This window comes from Epinephelus moara, chromosome 24 (genome assembly GCF_006386435.1).
Source record: "Epinephelus moara isolate mb chromosome 24, YSFRI_EMoa_1.0, whole genome shotgun sequence".
Taxonomy (NCBI): Eukaryota; Metazoa; Chordata; class Actinopteri; order Perciformes; family Serranidae; genus Epinephelus; species Epinephelus moara.
Window position 1 is genome coordinate 43,830,809 of NC_065529.1, and position 22,972 is coordinate 43,853,780.

Below are 22,972 nucleotides of genomic sequence, written 5' to 3' on the forward strand. Positions count from 1 at the left end.
TGTCAAACTTATTCAGTCTGCACTGCCATGTTTTGTTAACCAAATATTTTACTCTTTGTTTACTTTCTTTGTTGTTGGTATATTGTTGTGATAGCCAGCTACAGGCAAACGTTACATGACTTGTCATCGGTAAATCTTACTACAGGCTCGTTCTGCATCTCTGAAAACTGGCCTCAGGCTGCTCTGAGTGACCAGTGACATCTCTCATTGACTTTAATGGCTCTTCAAGTACTTTACTTTTTCCCTGTCCAGCTTAATGCTTGACTGACTGTGTTTGATGTTCAGTCACTTACACACAACAACATCAACACACTGATTTAACACACACAACAGCCACTGCAGTGTTAATCTGCTGGATTTACCCGTAAAGCCTGAGGCGGGCTCAGTCAGTGTTTTATTTTTGTGCTTTCACTGCAGCATCTCTTTTTGAACTCAAACACAGGCTGGACAAAACAACAGAAATGATAAACAATGTAAAAACAGTTAAGTGAAGCTCATAATGTTTGGTTTTGTTGTGGCCATTATGGGTGTTGATTGAACTTAATTATCCGATGTTTAACTGTTGTTAAGTAGTCTCTAGGCTCTAATTGAAGCTGATGTTGAGTGTGGGAGTTAAACTAGTCCATTAATCAATCAGCTCCAGGTAATGGAAAAATAATCACTTTAAACTAAAGAACATTTCACAGATATTCAAAAGTCCTCAAAATAATGAGGAGTCAACACTTCGATGTGCTGAGATGAAGTTTTCAGTTAACGAGGAGGTGAAAAAACGAGTGTCACAAGACCTTCAACAGACTTTTTTTTCTCCTTCTGTCGCCGTGGTTACTCCACGTGTCTTCCCTCCTTGCTGTTTCCATGGTGACAAACTGTTTTCTCCTCTCTCTGTCTCTTTCAGTGTCATCCAGGCTCCGTTACCACTACCTGTAGACAAGGTAAGAGCTGAAATGTGTGTGCTGTTGTCGTCCTGTCCCATGTGCAAGTTGCTTGTCTGCGTCTCGGATTTACATGTTTGCATGCTCCTCAGCGACGGAGCTGAGTTTGTGTGTGTATTTGGTTGTTTTCACACACATAAGTAGTCTTTGCACACACACACACACAAACATACACACACAGAGTGGAGTAGTCAGCTGATAGAGGAATGCAGGGGTTGCTGCCAGTTTCTGCCGCCGCACTACAGAACTCTGTCATGTGGATCAGGAGGTTAAGTTTTTTCCCCACCGTCCACTCTGAGTGCTTTCTGTCTTATGTGTCTTTAAAACTATTTAATGTGCTGCTGGAACTTAATAGAATTTTTTGTCTGCCACATTATATATATTATATATGTATTATATATATCTGCTCTGTAAATCACTTATCCTGTGCTCTCTTTTGAGAAAAATCAGAAACACAAATGAAGAAAATAATAATTTTAAGTTTCATGATGGTGATCAGTACTTTTGCACTTTATCAGTAGAATACTGTTTCATTATCCATCTACTAGGGATCTTCCAAATTACTTTCCTGAAGTTGAAATGGAAGTTTAAACTAGTCTGAAAGTAAGATAACACAAAGCAGTCAAACTTGAGCTTAAATGTGTGGCGCTTTGCACCGTGCATTATGAACACACATAAAGCTAGAAAACACAAATTACTCCATAACACACACAGACACACACCCACTCACGTGGTAACTCTCATGTGCTCTCACCTCTCTCGTCCAGCCTAGACTGAATGAGAAAGGTGTTAAGGCTTCTTTCTGGGCAGTAGAGAGTGTGTTTAAAGGCTTGGATGCCCGCAGACAGCTGCGGACTTGTACTGAATGTGTGCAGGCGAGTCTGAGAGTGCACTTGTGTTATTGTGCATGTGTGTTAGAGAGAGAGACGTTGATGATCAGAGCTGCTGGTTCGTCTCACATGCTGATCCAAACTCCTCCCGTTTTCCTCAGGATATTTTAATAAGTTTAACCAACTAGTATTTCTTGTGCTGACTAGTGAAGGTAACAACATTTAATTGATGAGTCAACTAATCTGAGTGCATCCGGTGGAGTTTCCCTGGGAGGGGAGCAGGGAGATATCAACACTGGTATTTGTCCAAAAAATCCAGAATCCGTCACTGTAGTTATTTTTATTTAAATTTGACATGTGCTGCTTAACAGTGAGTGCATTCACATGACATTAGAGAAAATTTATTGTGTTAGTCTGACTAAAACTGGGCTTTTAAAATACATGTCAACATGTTAGTCCTACTGAAATAGTACTGAATTGAATTTCTCAGTGTCAGATTAACACACCCAGATAATGCGATTTGGAGTTGAATTACTGCATGTATACAGTCAATTGCACCCAAACTGGCCTCGGCGCTCTGCGCATGCTCCACAGTTTCTGCTCCGAGCTGTGACCTAGAAGTTGAAAGTATTAAATGGTAACAGAAGAAGAAGCCAGTAAGAACATGGAGAAGTCTACATCCAGAGCCGTGCATCGCATCTGTACAAAAAGTAAAGCGTACAGTAGTATGAAATGTACCCAGCTGTAAAGATGTCCACAATGGTACCAATTTGCTGCAAGCTGACCGTTGCTAACTGTATAGGCGATTGTTTGGTTTGTGATGCAATAGGTCAACTGGAAAAAGGTCCAGTATTAACAAGCTGAAACGGGACGTATCGCCACCTATCTTAGCGGAGTCAGACATACTTCGGTCAATAAATCAATTACCCTCGCGTGCTTGTATACTGGGACAAGAACAGTAGTCCAATTAAATGGTGTAGTTGAGTTATAACCGTGACTGGACTTAACTGTGCATGTAAACGCAGTGAGTGAGTTGAGCAAGTCAGCATGCAGCTGCTGGCTTTAGTGTAGAAAGTAGACTTCATCATACCACACTGGACTAAACCAATGAATCACTCTATCATGTCATCTCAACTCATGACTCATAACAATACATGGCACACAGTACCATACTATATGGTATATATGGTGTTTCAAATTTACCCTGTAGTGCAAAACCCTATTATGATGATATAACACACATTGTATTGTACTGTGTCATTTTATATGTTGCACGGAACAGTGCCAGACTGATCCAACTGTCCAAACGGCACTTACACAAACTGAATGTATAATATTAGCTTTCTATTAGCTGCCTCGCCCTGTTCTGTGTTTCCCTCCAACGCTGAGAACAACAGGGCCTCAGTGTAACCTGTCTGAGGAATGTAGGTTGGAGCTGATGGTCTGTCTATGTGTGTGTGTGTGTGTGTGTGTGTGTGTGTGTGTGTGTGTGTGTGTGTGTGTGTGTGTGTGCTGTGTCAGGGAGAAGCTGTGATTAGATTTGAACCACTTCTGTAACATAATTAAGTGCTTTAAAGCAGAATACTTGCACCTCTCAGGTCTCTAAAGACACACGCACACACACACACACACACGCACACACACGCACACACACACGCACACACACACACACACACACACACACACACTGACTCATATGCTCAGAAACTCCCACACACACATACACGCACCACACACCCAGACCTAGGTGGAAATCTACTGCACTGTATGCACAGACAGTGTATGTTTTTCCAGTGTACATGTAGCAGTGGCCTCACCCTAAATTGGTCATGGTGCACCTGCCTTTACCAGCATCAGGCTTTTTAAACATTTAAATAAGATGAGGAATAGATGTTCAGACTCTAATCTCATGTCTGTGAGTACAGTACAAAGCTGGAGTCAGGACTTGGTTAGCTTAGCTTAGCATAAAGATTGGAAACAAGGGGAAACTGTTAGCCTGGCCCTGTCCTCAGGTCAAAAACACATCTAGTGACACCTCTGAATATAACAGCAGTCATGGCACTGTGACACGCTATAGTGTAGCTGTCATGGATGTCTGAGTTGATGTTGGACAAGAACTAGGATTAACAGTACAGTAATGTTAGTGACATTATTCTTCTTGGCCTTCATGCATTCATCTTACTGCAGATTCTGGTGTTTCTTGAGGTGGTTTCACAAGTTGTGTTGCTTTTCAGCGCGGACACGAATCTCGTGCACCCTTTGCATTCGATTTGTTCTCTCCTTTGTCCAAACAACAGATGATGATAGTGGATGACAGATGATTTTTGTTTCACCCGTCTGTAGTCTCAACAGTCTGCAGGGAAAGTTTTTCACAGGCTACAGCTGCAGAGTGCACGCGGAGCGAACAGCTATTTAAAAGTGGAGTCAGGCTGTTAGTTTGGGAAGCACTTGTTCTGATATGCAGCAGAGTTTTCTATGAGAGGAGCAAGCATTTCAAACTTTAATGTCACAGTTGATCATGTTCATTTAATTGTCATTGACAAACATCATTGATCTGTTTTAACTGAATAATCTGTGATCTAGCTCAGATAAAAACAGAATCTGTCAGTATGTTAGCGTGTTGTTCACTACTAAGCCTGTTAGTAACTCGTATTCAAACTTGGGCTGTACAGTTGTCAGGGAAACAGTGATAACTTATCCAGCATAAAATCGTACAGGCTTGTGGTTACACAGGTTTTCTGTGAGATGGAGCTGGTGAAAAGAGACAGGATGGTCTCCTCCCACACATTTATGTTAAAAAGCCATTAAAAAAAACTGCATTTTTTTGCATAATATGTCACCGTGAAGATGGACACAAGAGTGGGACAGGGGACTGCTGTGTGGTTATGTCCAACTGGCTCACTGTTTCACCAGTTCAATCACTGGTACTACTGCATATGTGACCGTGTAGTTTTTATGGCCTCTGGCTTAATTGCAGGAGGTTCAGGGCTCATTCCCAACGCTACTGAGACATGATCAGAATACTTAAACAGTGGGAGTGTAAGATTTATATGCATCCATGTGTTTCTTCCCTGGTTGTGTCTGTGCTCCTGTCTGCTGTGTGTCTGTGCTCCTGTCTGCTGTGTGTCTGTGCTCCTGTCTGNTGTGTGTGTGTGTGTGTGTGTGTGTGTGTGTGTGTGTGTGTGTGTGTGTGTGTGTGTGTGTGTGTGTGTGTGTTTGCAGCACATGCTTTTGACCTCTGTGGGTTTTCATCTGTTTGTCTGTCTTCAGTTCAAACACAAGGCTGACTGAACTCCAGACATCTGTCAATATGTTACCATGATGTATGTATGCGTGTGTGTGTTTTCTAGGTTGCAGCCAACACTCCCAGTATGTATTCTCAGGAACTGTTCCAGCTCTCCCAGTATCTACAGGTAACACACTGACACCTACTGGTCTTTTTGTAGAACTACACCAAAGGTAAAAAGGCAGTAAATCTCCCTCGCAGAAAAGTTGGTGAATGTTATTAACATGTTTTGAATGTCAGATGGTGAATCATGCAACCCTGCTGTGAACATTTTCAGTGTGGACAGGAGAAAGAGGAGAACGGGAACTTTGACCTAATTATATAGTGAAAGCATATGTTATGCATTTTTCCTCCATCCAGAATTATTCTAGTAAAAATACAAGGACCATGAACAAGTCGTGTACATTGCAGAAGAGGAGATCACTCTCATCTTTGATTAGTGAAGCACAGAAAAGATCTAAAGCTGAGGAGAGGGTGGAAATCATTCCTAAAGGAAGCGCTTGGGAATCTTTCCTGAAGACTTATGTAATTCCCACTTTTTGATTCAGGAGGATCAAAAACTTGATCCCCACATGGCCAAAATGATGTTACCCCTCATGAAAAAACACATAAGTTTAAAGAGGTCTGATACATCTGTTGCTTCTGATTTCATATTGAGTCATTCAACACCAACCTCTACCTCCCTCCCTCCCTTCCTCTCCTTCCGTCTCCCCCTGTCTCCCTCTTTGCCAGGAGGCCTTACACAGAGAGCAGATGTTGGAGCAGAAGCTAGCCACTCTGCAGCGTCTGTTAGCCAACACTCAGGAGGCCTCAGAGAGCAGCTGGCAGGTAGGAAACACCATTATCATACTTTAAAGGTCCAAATGTCACGATACATCCTCGGAGTTGTAATTCCAGCTGTTTTGATCAGTATCTGTTTAGGAACATAATTGGCAGTAATGGCACTTGTGTACACGTACAGGCTCACACACGCTTTGGTATAATTACATATATGACGGATTCCAGCTCTCTGAAAATTTAATCATTTCGGAGCTGTGTTTCCTGTCGTCACACAGACCACATGATCTATCTTAGATGCATCATACTGTATCTTTAACAGTTGCCAGTATAACAATACCATTGTCTACATTTACAGCATATTGTGATATTCAGGGTATCTATAGTCGGCCTATTTGTTTGTAATCTTCTGGGGATAATCTTCCATGTAATGTAACATAACGCACATTTATTTTCTGTAAGTTAGCCATTGACATAACATATCTCTAATATGCGTTAACATCTAAACTATGATGTGCAATAGTCACAGCACAACGCGTCCATTACAATCAGCTGAAGCAGCTACACTCACCAGAAAGAATTAATTTAATTAATTCAGTACAAGTTAATATAGCCTACGCTTCTAAATCCTCCATAACCAACTGCATTATCACTTGGCAAAACTCTTTACACACTCATTCAGGCTGGCGGCAACCACATGCTACAAAGACAGAGTCTGTGTAGCAGGTGAAACATCCTGCTTTGCCTCACCTAAGTGAAGCGTCGCATTTGTACCCTGTGTAATTCGGTTGTTAGGTGTCTTGCCCAAGGACACTTTGACATGTGGACAGAAGGAGGTGGGGAGCGAACTGCTAAATGTGTGATCAGCAGACATCCTGCTTTCCCTCCTTAGCCACGGCCACCCTGTATGATATGACCAAATATGTTTAACACTGTCATAAACTGATTATGTGTCCTCACCAGGCTCTGATCGATGAAGACCGTCTTCTCTCCAGACTGGAGGTGATGGGCAGTCAGCTACAGGCTTACTCTAAGGTGATTATCACAGTGGTGTGACAGAATATCTCATGATAGAAATAACAAATCCTCATGCAATAAATAGCTCAAGATTAAAATCCTCTCCTCTCCTCTCCTCTCCTCTCTGACAGTCCCAGACGGAGGAAGGGATCCGTAAGGAGCTCTTGGCTCTTCAGGAGGACAAACACAACTATGAGACGACGGCTAAGGAGTCTCTGAGGAGAGTCCTCCAGGAGAAGATCGAGGTGGTCAGGAAGCTGTCAGAGGTGGAGGTAGGCCACACACCAACACATTTACACACTGTCTCTGCACACTATGATCATCATTTGTAGTTTTTAGGCATGGGGCTCATTTTTTTGTTTCTGCTGTCCTGCAGCGGTCACTCAGTAACACGGAGGATGAGTGCACCCACCTGAAGGAGATGTCTGAGAGGGGCCAGGAGGAGCTAAGGGAGCTTGCCAACAAGTACAACGCTGCCGTCAATGAGATCAAAGAGCTCACTGACAAAATTAAGGTACCTGCACTGACACTGGGATACACAGGAGGTGTGTGATGTTCCTCTGAATGACATGAGATCTAATTTCCCTGCAATAATATTTGATTCAATAACGTGTAAAATATTTAATTTTGCAGACTGTTTGCTTTTCTTATCATTGTTTGTCATCCCTCTCTCATCTTTCTGTCGTGCTCCTGTCTTCTTTCCCCTCTCTTAATTCTGTCGTCTCCTGTTTTCTCCTCTCCACCCTCCTCTGTTGCTCATCTTTTTCTACAACCTTGCTCCTCATTCCTCTTTCTCCTCCCTGTCCTCTGACTTATTCTGTCTCCTGGTTTGTCTTCCCTATCCCCCTCACTGTGTCTCACTCTCCTCCACCTCCTCTCCACCTCCCTACAGGCGGCAGAGGGCCGGCAGGAGGAGCTGACTCAGCGGGGAGCGACAGAAAAGAGGGAGTTGGAGCTGCGGATTGAGGAGATGGAGGAGAAGGAGCAGGTTCTCCAGGCTCGCATCGAAGCTCTGCAGGCCGACAACGACTTCACCAATGAGAGGCTCGCAGCCCTGCAGGGTACACACACACACACTCTCTCTCACACACACTCACACACACACACACTCACACTGTCCTGCCCTAACTTTTAACAAGCTCACATATCGCACCCTGCAAGCCAATCACTTTAACTTTAACACAAGAGTTACCATAGCAACCAGTGGCCGGGTCAGACCAATCATGGGGGCTCAGCTGGGACTTCCTGTCAGTCAACGCTTCTCTCTGCTGTTGTTCTTGTTGTTGTTGTTGTTTACAGTGCGGTTAGAACAGCTACAAGAGAAAAGCATTAAAGAAAACAACAGCCTGGGTGAGTGCACGTGTCTCTGGTCTGCTCTGGGACACTTGTCCTAACCGCCGCCATTTGTCTCTCTGTTGCCGCTAATTTCACTTCATCATCCTGCACTAATGATGATGCATGACAAGTTCCTGCATGATGTCCACATTGCTTCCTGTTGCTCGCTGCTGTCTTTGCCCTTTTCGTTCATCCGTCTCTCTGACTGTCACAGTGGAAGTCTGGCTCTTCTTCTTCTGTTTTGGTTTTGGTGGCTCGATGTCTGGCCGTCAGGTAGCCTCTGGTAGTTTCAGATGACATAAGATGTTGATTAATGCTCAGCCGAGATATTTCTCTGATGTCCAGTCCACATAAGCCCTCAGTACATATCTGTCAATACCTTAAATATTTCAGCAAGAATCTCTTTTCACTTTTCCTGATTTACATTCAGAATCTTTAACACAGCCACAGTGACAGCAGGTCTGTTTCTGTTCATAAGCCAAGTCATCAGTCTAAATAAAGATATTCAGATGTTGAATTAGATTTAAAAGCTCTATTCACACACATACAAGAATCTGTTTTGGGGCAGGTATTTGTACAATAAAAGAAAAATCTATAACTGGAGATTAAAAACATACAAAAATAAAGTTATATTCTAATATACAAATAAACAAATATGCACCTGACCCAACCAATACTGGCTTTTTCAGGCTGATACCCATATTGATATTTGAGAGTTCAGCAATATTATATAATGTAATGTCCAATATTCAAAACAAACATGCAGCAAATATTTTTGATAATGGTTCCCTCAAATGTTTTTATTAATTAAGACCAAGATATATAGATGAGATATAATGACTATTATTATTGGCCATACCAATAAATACACCGATCAGCCACAACATTAAAACCACTGATGGATAAAGTTCATAACATTGATCAATTATTTACAATGCAACACTCTGTGGGGAAACCGTGGGTCATTCATGTGGATATCACCTGACACGCTCCACCCATCCAAACACCGCTGCAGACCAAGTACCTCCCCTGATGGCAACGGCACTCTCCAATGGCAGTGGCCCCCCAGCAGGATAATGCACCATGCCAAACTGCCAAACTGTTTAGGAATGGTCTGATGTGACAAAAAGCTCAAGGCGTCGATCTGGCCCAATCTGATCAAGTATTTGTGGGACGTCCTGGTACCCCACTTCACAACCCCACAGGGTTCACCGCCAACACCCAGGTTCCAGACACCACAGGTCACCCCCAAGAAATTCTGTGTCCATGCCACGACAGGTCAGAGCCAAGTCCAATCCAAGGATGCCCTACCGTGGATCTGAGACACCTCTGGTGTACCGTTACTGTACGTTCAAACCAGAAGCTTCCAAAGAGGCAAAGTGTCTCGCGGACGCCCAAGAAGCATGACTGTCAAAAATATTTGTGGCAGCTTTGGTCGCTCTAGTTGGTCATCATGTGAATCATTCGAACGTTTGATCGTGCTTGTCAAAGCGGACTACTGGCTTTAATGTCGTTTTGCGAAATCTGTGTTGATAAAATGCTTTGCTTTGCAGTATGTCAGCCCATTCAAACCAAGCAAGGAAGACTTGCATGCTACGTTGCAACATTAGCCTGCAATTCTCTCCTCTATTACATTACACACTTAAAACTCACCAGACCAACCAACTACCTCCGCAACGCGGTCCCAAGCCTCATTCTTTTTATTTTGGTCTCTGTAACCCAACAGCGACACATAATAAAGGACTGAGTGGGCGCGGACGCAAGTAATCAACTTCTCGATATCCATTGTCGGAACAAGTGTGCTGTAGGAACCAAAGTTACATGGCTTGTTCTCTGGGACCTGCTTCATAGAAGCACGTCAGCATTCCGACTGGTTGTCACTGAACCGCGTCAGAGCTCATCACCATAAAGTAAAACGAGTCTTAACTCCCCTCTGGACCCGCTCTGGTCGCTTTGGTTGCCCAACACGCATGGCCGACGACCAGGTCGCCCAAGTTGCCCAAGTTGCCCAAGTCGCCCAAGTTGCTGGGCTTTCATTGAAAATGAATGACTTCCGCCGTTTTGGAAGCTCGGTTCGCTGTTGGTTTGAACATACAGTTACGCCCCCTGAATGCTCCATTGGATCGGGATCTGGAGAATTTGGAGGCCAGGTCAATATCTTGGGCTCTGTTGTCACATTTGAGTGGGTGGTGCGTGTTAACTGGCATCCATCTGTATGCCAGGACCTAAGGATTCCCAGTAGAACATTGCAGTATAACAAGGCGAGCAATTTTCACTTCACCTGCTAGTTTTTTTTTTAAAGATTGTGTTTTGGGCTTTTGCCTTTATTATAGGACAGCTTGAGATTGACAGGAAAGGGGGCAGAGAGATTCAGCAAAGAGCTACAGGATGAAATCCCACCTGGGCCGCTGCAAAGGATTCAGTCTACAGGGGGCACACACTCTAGCAGTTGAGCTTGAGGTCGCCCCACCCGGTTTTAATGTCTTTGCTGATCAGTGTAGGTCAGGCTATAGAAGTTAATTCACAGGTAAAGTAAAGTTTTGTTGAAAGCCTTATTTTAATGTTGTGCAAAGATACCAGAAATGTGGAGGGGTTAGTGCAGTGCAGTGCAGTGCAGTGCAGCGCAGCGCAGCGGAGCGATCTGTAGATCCATTAAAATGTGTGCTTTGGTGTGTAGTGTTCAAATGTGCACAGGCTGCAGAGGTACAGAGAATAGGAAGAGATGGAGCCAGTCCAGTGGAAGATTTATAAACTTTATTTAATGTGCCAAAGTACATTCATTCAGTACAGGTGTTGTTGGTGTCATTGAGATGCAGTATCTTAATGTTTCTTCACTGTTTTCAATGAGCACTAGCAGCTGTAATTAAAGTATAGTCTTGTTCATACTGTGTAATGACTCACAGCATACAGAGATCTTGTTCAGGGACATTTTGACAGGACACATGGATTAATTAAGAGAATTGGACTCCTTGTTCCAAAATGGCATCCCATTCATTCCAGTAGTGTTGCTCATCAGATGCATATGCTGCAGAAGTTTGTTAGGTTTGCACGTTTTTATGCCTCACACAGTGCGTCAAGATTGAACTCATTCTCTGGCTGAAAATACTCCACTGATACAGGTTCTTAAGTTTATTGTTATTTAATCTAATGGCTCAAATTAGTAAATAATAAAACAGAGAAATTTCCCAATTCAGTATTTGAAACAATCATTGTTTTTAATCCTTTCTTTCATAATGATCATGTCTGAGAAAAGTCTTTCAAAGTGTCACGTAGTAGTACCTGTAGTATCAACTGTGGCAACACTATGCCTAAGCTGTTAGGATGAACACCAGCCTGTACAAGGATTCAAACATGTGATCTGTGAATTACAGGACGGCTGTGGCTGTTTTAGAAGAGGCAGGTTGTCTCGGGGACGCGGTGGCACTCTGTCGAGCCCAAACAGGGCTTGTTGGGGTTTCTGGATAATCTGGGTTGTTTCCATGGTTTCCAAACTGTCCACTGCTTTGTTTGTCTTCTGGGGGAAAAAGAGCTTGTGGTCACTGATTGACTTCTTGGTTATTGAATGACAACACTGAATATGAATGCTGGAGGTGACTGTCTCACTGCTCACTTCGCCACAGTAGCCACATTGTGAAGGAACCTGCCGTCATTATGAACATGTGTGTGGCTGGAAAAGTTTCGACAAAATCGTGTATATATATCTGATCTGGTCACATGACAGATGTCGACATTGTCTCCCACGGACCAGTAGAGGAGCCTGTCGAGGACAAAAAGAGCCTGCAGACACCCGAGAGCCAGGATGAAGACGAGGATGAGGAGGATACAGACACAGATGATGGTGCATTTGGTGAAGATGAAGATAATGATGGTAGTCAGTTTGCTTATCATAATAATAGAAAATTTAATTTATATACAACAATGTTCTTTAGCAGGTTTTGCTTTATAGAATTAAAGTAAATAGTCGACATAATTTGGCACGATAAAGAACTCTAATCTAGATATGTTTAAAACATTGGAGAATAAAATGCTATTGAATTAACAGCTATAATAACAAAATCAAACCTATAAGATAAGATTTTATAAAATACAGAATATTGGATTTGTTTACCTGATTGCGTGAGGTGATTTTGACAATTATCAGGGTTTCTACGCAGTATGGAAAAGTATGGAATTTGGTTTTAATAATGTCCAGGTCTGGAAATAAAGCAGAATAGACAATAGAGACTGTTGCCCCTATTCTTTTTTCTAAAATTACAAATTTAGAACTTCAAATAATGAATTGATCATACAAGCAGGGTGTTTTTCATGGTGTGAGGAGCAGGCAGCCAATGCAGCCAAGATGTTTACCGTTGTGTGAGAGAGTGCGAGCCAGAGCGAGCTTGATGTCGCAGAAAGCAAAGCTAGAAGTATGGCGTACGACTGAACACACGCTTCTACACAGAGCTGCTCTTCATCACAGCCTCCAACACAGCTTTGCCCCCATTTTTTTTTTAACCAAAGCATATCTGGACATCCATGATCAAACTATTTTTTAAAGAAAATGCTGTTATGCAGTGAGGTAGTTATCAGAAAAGTAAACTGTTTTTTGCGCACTGAAACCACATCTTTATGACTTTGTAATCTTCATTTCCATGGACACAGTAAATAAACAAGACTGCACGATGTGAAATCTGAATTATTTAACTTTTTTTCAACTAATGTTAAGGGAAAATAATACGAGTACAGGTAGCACCAGTTAGTTTACTTCCACTTTGGGCAGAGATGTTTGAAAGTGGAACATCGTCCAACTTTGTGCATAGAATTGTGGACTGAACAGCCACAATGGGGGAATACAAGTTTTCTGAGGGCCGGGTATTAGTCCTCAGATGTCAAATATGGGCTGAAAAATCTACGGAGGAGCCTGGAAAAGTACGGAATTTTGAAATGGAGAATGTGTAGGAACCTTGTATCATTATTTTTTATTTAACTGGAGTCTTTCTTTGCTGAAATGTTGATCTTTTTCCTAGTTTTTGTATTTTCAAAGTAAAGTTTATCAGAAAGGGAAATACTTTTATTTATCTAACCTCATTTTGAATTCCTACTTTAAATACACTGTTGTTTTGAGTTGCTGTGGTTGAATGTGTATCAGGTGACCGATGCAATATGACAGTGCGGGATCATGCTTTAGATATAACTTAGTTGGAGTCATGTTACTTTTTAGTACAGTGCTTGTTTTGCAAAAAATGACAATTGTCACAAGTGATTTTACTCCAGATTTTGACTTCTCGGCATGTTGTGTGATCGATAAAGTGGCTGAGCTTTTGGTTGATTTAAGAATTCAGCTAATTTTCTGCATAGATGATGGCGCTTCAGTAAATCGGTAGTATTACTGAGTCCATTTTTTGGGGAGACACTTGTGGATCTCACACTTTGTTGAAGTGTGATGACTGGATGTTTTCATGAAGTTGTAGTTGAGTTTAAACTGTTGGGCTGTTGAATTCCACATTTTACTGGTACTATGTTTTTGAGAGACGGAAGATTACGCCTTAGCTGTCTGTCTGCCTGTCCACATCCTGTCTGCTGTTACAGTGTTGTGGTATCTGTCCAGAAACACTGTATTTTACCTCTGTCTGAAAATATCTGCCATGTATGGCTTTGACTTCTGCCCTGCCCGTTTGTTTATCGAGCATCTGTCTGTCCGCGTAGTTAACGATCTCTCTGTCACTTGTTAGTTCTGTCATGCTTTCTACCTGCTTGTATCTGTCATGATCTCTGTCTTCGGCTCTTTCTGTCTCGTCCTCTCTACTACAGAGTTTGGTGTCGAGAGGAACCAAGTGTTAATTAAGAGAGATGTTTTTTGATTCTGCTCATCGATTCCAGAATTAGAAAATTCACATTCTGCTCTTCACTATACATTTCTGTTAATACATACATCAACATGTTTGAGTTGCAATTTCATGCATGGAAGAAGTCCGTCTGACATGATGAAGCTTTTCCTGTAGTTTTGATTTCATAAGGCCTCCAAAATCAGCTGATGATTGAACTGGAGGGGAAACAACTAACTAAACTTAAACATGGTAAAATAGAGCGTTCTATGACTTGAATTTCATCTTTTACTGAAAATAATTCAAATAATGAGAATTGTTAGCTTCAATCAGCTTTAAATGTGTGTTTTTTTGCCTCCAACATACATAGTTTCCATTCTTTAATAATAATAAGACTAAATCAGATGTGGAATTGATGAGCAGAATCAATCAAATCTGCAATTAATGATCCAACTCCACTCTTGATAGCCATCTTAGTAATGTCAGTGCTCTGTGTTTCTATCAGACAACTGTCATGTTAACAACAGCGGAGGAGACTCGACTAGAATCCAACAGTTGATTGAGTGTCCGCGTGAGTACACACATCCATTCCTGCTGTATGCTGCTACACACACACACACACAGAAACGCATACAAATAGAGAAACACACACATGGAAGCACGGACACCCTGCCAGGAAAAGACTGGTGGAAAATTAATAAATAAAAGTCATGTTAAATCAAAATTATAAGATGGTAAGTCAGACTTTTTTTTTAACTTTCTCAGTTAAAATTATAAGATAAATCAAAATGAGACTTTCTATTTCAAAACGAGATATAAAGACAGAACTTTGAGAACATAAAATTAAAGATTTTTACTTCTTTTATAAGTAAAATTTTGTATTTTCTTATCATTTTGTCTTTCAAAGTCATAATTTTGACTTACTATCCTAGCATCTGACATACCATAATTATTTTTTTTTTTAACATGCCTAACATATCTTATTTTCCTGGTGGAAATGTGCCTCCATACTAATGTGACGCCTCATCTCAGAGGAACCTTCTTTATTGGAGCATGTTCAGGATCAGTTGCTGTGAAACTGCAAATTAGTCCTGATGTCGTCTTGGTTGCACTGTCAGCGTACGTCCAATAAAAGTGCCTGTTTTTGCAGCTGACAGGTTCATATTGTTATTTTAGGTTTCTGACAGCATAATGGAAAGGATCACAACAGAGATAAACCTTTTTGTTAAAGAGTAAGATCCTTTTTCTTTCTATCCAAATCACAGCTGCCAAACTCACCAGAGTCCATTTAAATAAACAGTAATTGTGTCATCGTAAAACACACTTCATTCAAAGTCAACAGAAACAAAACAAGTTCACAAAAACCTTCTTGGTTCATCTTTCCACTGTTTCAACAATCACCAACTCTGGTTTGGTTGAAGTAAACCCTCAATTCACCCAGTTAAGTATAAAAATATGCTGCCTCTATACACGCTAAAATTACTGTTTATCCAAATGGAGTCTGGTGTGTTTGGCGATGAGGATTTGGGGGCTGTTTCTGGTTAAAGAAAAAGGATATTACTCTTTAAAAAATGGTCTCTCTCTCTCTGTAGGTATCTTTCCTATAATATTGTCAGACACTTAGAATGAGCCTGTCAGTGGCAAAAACAAGCCCTTTAGGTGGACGTGAAATGTCAAATTTTAAACATTGTTGTTCCTTTTAGTCACTTAGACACAAAAACATAAGAAAATAGGGTTGAAAAATACAGAAGAGGTCCCTTTAAGAGATAAAAGGCCCTCTGTTCGTCAAACAACAGCCCGATAAACAGAAGAAAGAGACTTGTGATGTGTCTGGATACCAAGAAGCTTCTAAACGATGTCATCTTGACCTCTTGGCTGATCTAGTTCCTCGTTAGGCAGGAAAAAAGATCCTTGACCAACCTGATATTTTGAAAAAGATTTTTCCAGCCGTTGTTCTTTTAGTAAAGTTGGTAACCTTTTCCTAGTACACTTTGTTTCTGCAAAATGTACAAAAAAATCTGGAGAGAGAGAATCAATACATGAGAAAAAGACAACTTTGCCAAATTACACAATTGTTACATCACTGTCCTCCAGCAGCATCTGTTCATGCAGAAATTTTTGCTTTACTTGTGCAGGTTTCAAAATTTCTGCTTTCACCTGAACGCAATTAATGTGAATTAAATTTTCTCAAAGCTTAGAAAAATTACATTTGATAATATCAGGAGAAGCATCGCTCTTCAGAAATAATGTCCCTATTATCCAGAATGATCCACAGACTGTCAAGAGTTTGCAATGGAAACGGAAGATTTTAGATGTTGGTTTGTCATGAGTAACTAGGACACAGTTTATGGAAAGACTTAACTAGATTTTCTTTTCCGTTTTGTGTGTATTGGTCACTGCTGGCAGAACTGTCTTGCCTGAGCTCATTTAACTTCTGGTAGTGAGTTAGGGGTTTTACTGGTGCTTTGGTATGTGGTATATTGTGGTTCTAACAGTACCTCCATCTGAATGGCTGGTCACGCAGTCGTCTTTTCTTCCTCTTTAGAAGTTCTTCACATGTGTATCTGCATGCTGCCTCTGTAGCTTTTCACTGAATTAGCTCACCAACCTTCTGTTTTTTTTTTTTTATTTTGTGTTTCTGTTGTCTCGCCCTTCTCTTTTAGTTCTTCCCTTTCCTCCGGTCACCTCGTAGAGATTTTGTTCAACAGCTTTTTTAATCAACAATCGTAATGCTAACAATGTGTTCATACCTGAAGAATTTCAAGTATCAAGTCTTTGGGGTCTTAACGGCCTTCATTCTTGATACCAGCCAAACATTAGCCAATATTTAAGTTAAGAAGTTACCACTTCTCTTTTTTTGTCTGATGGCTGCAGTGATATTTGTCACAAACTGGCAGTTACATACAAGACTTGCTCATTCCATATGCTGCTGCTGTGGCTGGTTGCAGAAGTCATCCATCTCTCTCCGCTGTGACATTTTAAAGTGGATGTTATTATAGATCAACATTCTGGCTTAGATGTTTGTTGTTGGGCTTTAATGACACTGTTGTTACTGTGGTGACTAGGGCTATATGAATATTCAACGTCTCACCTCCTCCATGTCACTGCATCGTGCCTGCGGCTCAGTACCAAAGAGTTGTGTAAATCTGAAGAGTGACGGCAGCAAAATCTGGGAACCAAAATATCCCCAGCATAGACTAGCAAAACACTGATGATCTCTGACTTTCAGGGGGCAGCCCCAGTGGTGACAAAGTCAAACTGTACGCAGTTTCATGACACTAAAAGCAGTGAAACAAAGAAGAATTCTCGTCTTTGGGAAGAGGAAACATAACTTACTGTGTATGCAGAGTGTGTTGCTTCAGAAGTATTTGGAGGATTTCATAGAGATTTATTGAATTTAGTTGATGCTGGTGGATTTTGATATTTTCTGTGGAAGCAGCTGATGACAGCAGGGCCAAGTACATGTGGTTTTTGCAGAAGAAAAGATGTGTAGGCATCTGATTTAACTGGACTAAATTTTGTTGTGAAGATACCTAGCTTACATAGGGCTTTCTTTTTCAGTAACATTTTTAGGACTTTAATTTAACATGTAGTAGGCTTTACAGGCTAACTGTGACTTACTTTTCTGTACAAATGCACCAGTTTTGTTTCACACATACACGTGAGATGCCACTGAAGTAATAATGGCTTGTTTACCTCCATTTATAACCTGGATAAGTCTATATTTTACATGTTTTAGACATTTAACAGATGCCCTTGTCCAGAGCAGCAACACAACTGTCGTAACTGTACCAGAGACAACTCATTTATTCTGTGTACAGTTGTAACTACAGAGCAACTAAAAGTACTTATTCTATTAACACCTGCAACCTTTACTTTACTGACTTTACTTTTAGTATTTGTATGACGAAGCTATATCAGTTAACTTGTCACTGATTATTTTAATGTGCAGTGTCTAAAACAATGAGCACATCTTATTTGAGCAAATTCAGTAGTTAAAGTGAAACTTTAGTTCAGTGTGATTCTACCTTTAACATCTGATCTGCTAACCGGCCACTAAACCAACTGATTATTTACCTTCAGTCAGTGTAAAAGGCTGTACGGTTGCTGGTTGTTGTATTAACGGAAAGTTAAATCAGCCTTTTGGACATTTGCAGAGTTTGGGAAATATATGATTTGATTCAACTTCAAATTCTTTTTTTTTCCTCACTAAATTAAAATGACTTTATTCACTGATTCTCCTGGATTTCTTTTTTTCTCCCTGCAGCGGTCAAACAGCTGAAGGAGACTGTAAGTTCTTCAATTCACAAACTGGCCAACTTTGATGGTAAGACCTCAACTAAGCTTCAGATATAGAGTACATATGAATGATTTATTGATCAATTAGTCCTGCAGCAGTTCAGTTTGTGTGTAAACTAATATTAGAAATCAGAGGGAGAACAAACTCTGAATCAGATGAGACTGCTGTAGAATTTTTTTTTACATAAACTGTGAAAGGCTGGCTGTCTCTGTGAAGCTTTAATATTTAAATCTAACTATATTCTGTCGTCACTAACAAGTATAAATGTGTGTTTGTAGAAGTGATGGACGCCCACCTACAGAACAACCAGACGGCAGAAGACGACATCCTGGCCAGCCCAGATCGACTCAAAGGTAGAGTTATAAAACCATCAGACTTACTACAATTATATTTTGGTGGCTGTTTATGTTCAATTCTTGCGATGGTATTATAAAATGTAGTAATGTAAATGTAGTAATAGACTAATCGAGAATATCCTCACTTGTCTGGGTTTTATTAAAAGGCATGTTTTTATTAATTTAAAATGTTTTAGTCTTGAGTGAACTAGTGACGGTTACATTGACTGACTCACAAAGGGTAAAACCTGCTGACAAGTAGACATCCTACAATTGTGACCTCTGACCTTTGACCTGTGTCTTTGCTGTTGTGAGCCTGTTCGTCATCCACACACAATGCTCGGGCTCACCAGCAGCCATGTGTGGAGGCTTTGACACATGACACATTTTTTTCGGGACAATAACACAAACTTTTATATCGCTACACTTTTCATGACCTTAAGGCACAGTTCAATCCCAAGCCTTAACTTTAACCGCCACAAATACATGTCAAATCCTTCAAACAGTTAAACACACAGTGGTTGTGAATGGTACTAAAACTGCTCTTAACTGCTGCTTCTGTTGTTTCTGTTTCACCTCCTGAACCCTGCATGGCCTCACACAGTATAATCCAGTCAGTGTGCTAGTGTGTGTGTTGTATACATACATATTTGTGGAGATATATTTGTTAATTTTTCTTTGCCTTTCTTTTCTTTCTCTTTTTTGAGTTCTCAATTTTGTTAGCTGCTTTTATATCGCTTTTACAGCTTTCCCACACCCATTCTGTCCCCTCCTCGCTAACTTTTGTTGTTTATGTGTGTGTGTGTGTGTGTGTGTCCTCAGGGAATCAGATGGATGCCAAAGAGTCCGACATGTCAGACACTCTGAGTCCCAGCAAAGACCGCAGCAGTGACGACACGTCAGGTCAGTAAAATGCGCACAGTTACTCACATTATAACCAGAATTTGTTTTTTCATGTTAATTATTTAAGTCTCATTTATATGATTCTTTCACTCTCTCAGGTTTTATCTTATATTTTGTTTTTCATCAGTTTGACTTTAAAGGTTTTCTGCTGTTAAAGTCTGGCCTCTGCATCTGTTACACAGAGCATCTAGTCTGTAGTAAATTCTTCATGTAAAGAGTTTTAAGTAACCTACTGAGAACTAAAAAACATTTTGATTTATTTTATTTCTATTCAATATTAACTGAATTTTAAAAAATACACAAATCATCTTTTTGGACCAGGCAACACAGGTTAAAATTAAGATGCTTTGTGTATTAATTTGTATGTGTTTTCACCTGTTGGCAATTTAAGGCACTTTTTAAGTGCTTTCTAAGTCCTTTTTGAATTTATTCCTAGTTAGAAACACATCATAAAGAAATATGTGTGTGTGTGTGTGTGTGTGTGTGTGTGTGTGTGTGTGTGTGTGTGTGTGTGTGTGTGTGTGTTTCAGACGGCAACATGGACGACCAGGAGCTCAATGAACCACAGAACAGAGTAGCTCTGCTCAAAGGTAACCATGGCAGCTCATCTCTGCTTTGTAGTTCTGCTCTGTGCAGCACCAACAGACCATCAGCAGTAACCAGGGTTATAAGATTCAGTAATACAGTCAACTGTCCATTAGGGGGTGCTGTTCAGTTGTGTGTGTGGCTGCAGGTCCTTCAAGAGACTTTACTCCTTAAAGTCTTTTTTCCACTTTGTCTCTGTCATGTGTGTTTGTAGCTGAGTTGCATCGGGCTGGTCTAGAGCCTGGAGACACGGAGCAGGTCATCCACCACCTCCACAGAGAGCTCCTAGACGCCCAGGAATTAGCCAATACTGGCAAACAGAGGTGTCTGGAGCTACAAGGTAACTAACAGTGTAAAATAATTTCACTAAAATTAACACCCAGATATTATTTGAGCCGTGACTACTTCCTAGCTCCGATTAAGATCTACAGATTCTTACATGTTCTGCTGTTTCACTTGATACTCTCAAAATCAAATGTGGACTGTGTTAGATTTCATAACAGAGCAGGAAGAGAGTTGATTGAGATTACCTCTAATATTTGACATCAGAGTTTTCGACATTTAGTTCATATATTACTATCATTGTACGTCACATGACATCATACCAGATTAAGATTGTGACCACATGTCTGTGTCTGTCTGTAGCTCTGCTGGAGGAGGAGAGGAGGAGTAACTCTCAGCAAACTGAAGAGTCGACCAAACAGATCCAGTACCTGCAGAGTAAGTACACACCTACACACCCACACACACACACACACACACAGTACAGTGCGATACTACACACCTGTATGTGTCAAAACCTTCCTCGCTTCCACTTCACTTTGTGTGTGTGTGTGTGTGTTTTAGCTCAGCTTGGGAAGCTGCAGGCCGACATGGAGGCACTGAGGGAGCAGAGGGAGAGCACCATCTGCACCACCAGAGAGGAACTCTGCTCCGCCCAGGAGGAGGTACCACTCCATCTCATTACCACTCCTACCTATTACCCTCACAACTCCTCTACATCTTCATTACTCCCTGTGATGCCTCTTTGACTCCCTCTACTTCCTACTTATTGTTTTCTTACTCCTTCTGACACTGCTTTGACTCCTCATCAACCCCCTTTACTCCTTTCTGTCTTCTACTGACTCCACTCTGACTCTGAATGACTACCACCTGATTCCTTCCAACTCCTTTTTGCTCCCCTCTGACTCCTTTGTAGTCTGCTGTAGTCCGACATCCTTCGGACTAGGGATGGGTCACGATTTTCGAATTTTCGAATAGTCATTTTATTTTGAAAAATCGATTTTTTAATGTGACTATTACTATTCGCCGTCTTATTTCCCCCCTTTATTTGACATGCAATTCAGCTCCTAACCACACGAGGGCAGTATAGGATTGCTACAGCGGTGTGAGATGGGCTACCAGCTAGTTTGATGCTCTTCTACAAACAGGAGAATCATGCAGAGACTACTACAGTCATCAAAAAGTTCCGTGTGGAACAACTTCGACAAAATAAACGAAAATGAGGTGCAGTGCCTCTGTGAGGCAAAGCTTGCGTATCACAAGTCTACAACAAGTATGCACAGTCATTTGAGAGCGAGGTACGCAGGAGGCGGCGAGGGACCGTACGGCTGGGCTCAGCGGCGCGACACGTCTGCAGCGCGAGTCCCGTAGCAGCTCGCCCCCCTGTTAATCAATTACAGCGGCTCCACCGGCAACGGGAGCAGCGCGACAACCCCCGTCTGTCGCGCGACAACTCTCTATTTTATGCGGCTCTTCTATTTTTGTCGCGCTAGCTCCCCTACGCGACTCTCCAGCAGATAAAAACTACATGAAATAGTGTGCTAAACGAGCACAATGTGTTTTTAAATGAATAAACCATTATCAGAGGTGATATGTGATGATTTTTTTTTCATGCATTTACCCATGTTTATCCGTGACATTGTGTAAATGTCCGTGGCGGACAGAAAGATTATTCGAAAAATCGTCGAATAGTTGCCATGACTTTTTGAATAGTGTTTTTGCTTGTGCTGCCCATCCCTACTTCGGACACCTCCTGAATTCTCCCAACACCCCTCTGACTCCTTGTGGCTCACTCCCAACTTGCTTTAACTCGCATCTCTCTCCTCCAAACTCCCCTTGCATTCCTTCCAGCTCGTTCTTACTAGCCTCTTACTCCTCCTGTCTCCCACTGACTCCCCTCTGACTCTTTTTGACTTCCAGGTGATTCCTCCTAGCTCCTTCTGACTCCTCGTGACCTCTTCTGACTTCCCTCTGATTCTTTCTTGCACCCAAAGAAATCAGACCTCTTCTTTTATGGAACAGACTTGAAGTCCATCAGGTTACATTAAATCCCAGTCATGTGTGACATCACTGACTGACTCATGGATTGTGTTTCTTCTGTCAGATTCTTGTCCTGCGGCACGCCATGGAGGCAGCCACGGCGGAGCGGGAGCGCGAGATTGCCGCCCTGCAGGCTGACCTCAGCAGCGTGCGATCAGAGCTGGACCACTGGAGGGAAACGGCCGCCAAGTACGAGGGGGAGATCAGCCGGCTGCAGGAGGCCTTCACACAGCAGCAACAGCAGCAGAGCACTGCCAGCCAGCTGCAGGGTGAGCAGAGAGTCCAACGGTAGTCTATTCATCAAGATTAAACACAGAGGTGTTAATTAAAACTATACTTCCTCTTCTTCTCTCTCAGTGGAGTGTGCTACGTTGCAGCAGCGGTGTGTGTGTTTGCAGCAGGACTGTGACGGCCTGAGAGGTGAACGGAAAGCTCTTACAGAGAAACTGCACCGCCTGGAGACTGAGCTTAGCAGGTACACACACGCTACAAGGGAAGTGAAATTAACAGTCACCTAAAATATCACGTTCATGTCAGGAAGTTTGG

General features: G+C 41.6%; 1 protein-coding gene across 10 annotated transcripts in view; it reads left to right on the plus strand.

Annotated features, from left to right (window-relative positions):
• Positions 1-22,972, plus strand: part of slmapa (sarcolemma associated protein a) — an 83,863-nt gene that overhangs the window by 47,135 nt on the left and 13,756 nt on the right. For 3 of the 10 annotated variants that reach the window (XM_050038624.1, XM_050038623.1, XM_050038633.1), the window contains 19 exons: positions 896-932; positions 5,113-5,175; positions 5,781-5,876; positions 6,789-6,860; positions 6,974-7,114; positions 7,219-7,356; positions 7,735-7,903; positions 8,142-8,192; positions 11,899-12,045; positions 14,487-14,552; positions 18,249-18,308; positions 18,560-18,634; positions 19,439-19,519; positions 20,050-20,109; positions 20,319-20,444; positions 20,750-20,824; positions 20,951-21,051; positions 22,491-22,695; positions 22,784-22,901. In XM_050038624.1, coding sequence (XP_049894581.1) covers positions 896-932; positions 5,113-5,175; positions 5,781-5,876; positions 6,789-6,860; positions 6,974-7,114; positions 7,219-7,356; positions 7,735-7,903; positions 8,142-8,192; positions 11,899-12,045; positions 14,487-14,552; positions 18,249-18,308; positions 18,560-18,634; positions 19,439-19,519; positions 20,050-20,109; positions 20,319-20,444; positions 20,750-20,824; positions 20,951-21,051; positions 22,491-22,695; positions 22,784-22,901 — 1,881 coding nt within the window. The remainder of the gene's footprint in view (positions 1-895; positions 933-5,112; positions 5,176-5,780; positions 5,877-6,788; positions 6,861-6,973; positions 7,115-7,218; positions 7,357-7,734; positions 7,904-8,141; positions 8,193-11,898; positions 12,046-14,486; positions 14,553-18,248; positions 18,309-18,559; positions 18,635-19,438; positions 19,520-20,049; positions 20,110-20,318; positions 20,445-20,749; positions 20,825-20,950; positions 21,052-22,490; positions 22,696-22,783; positions 22,902-22,972) is intronic. The other 7 variants (XM_050038631.1, XM_050038629.1, XM_050038626.1 and 4 more) reach the window with 6 other exon arrangements.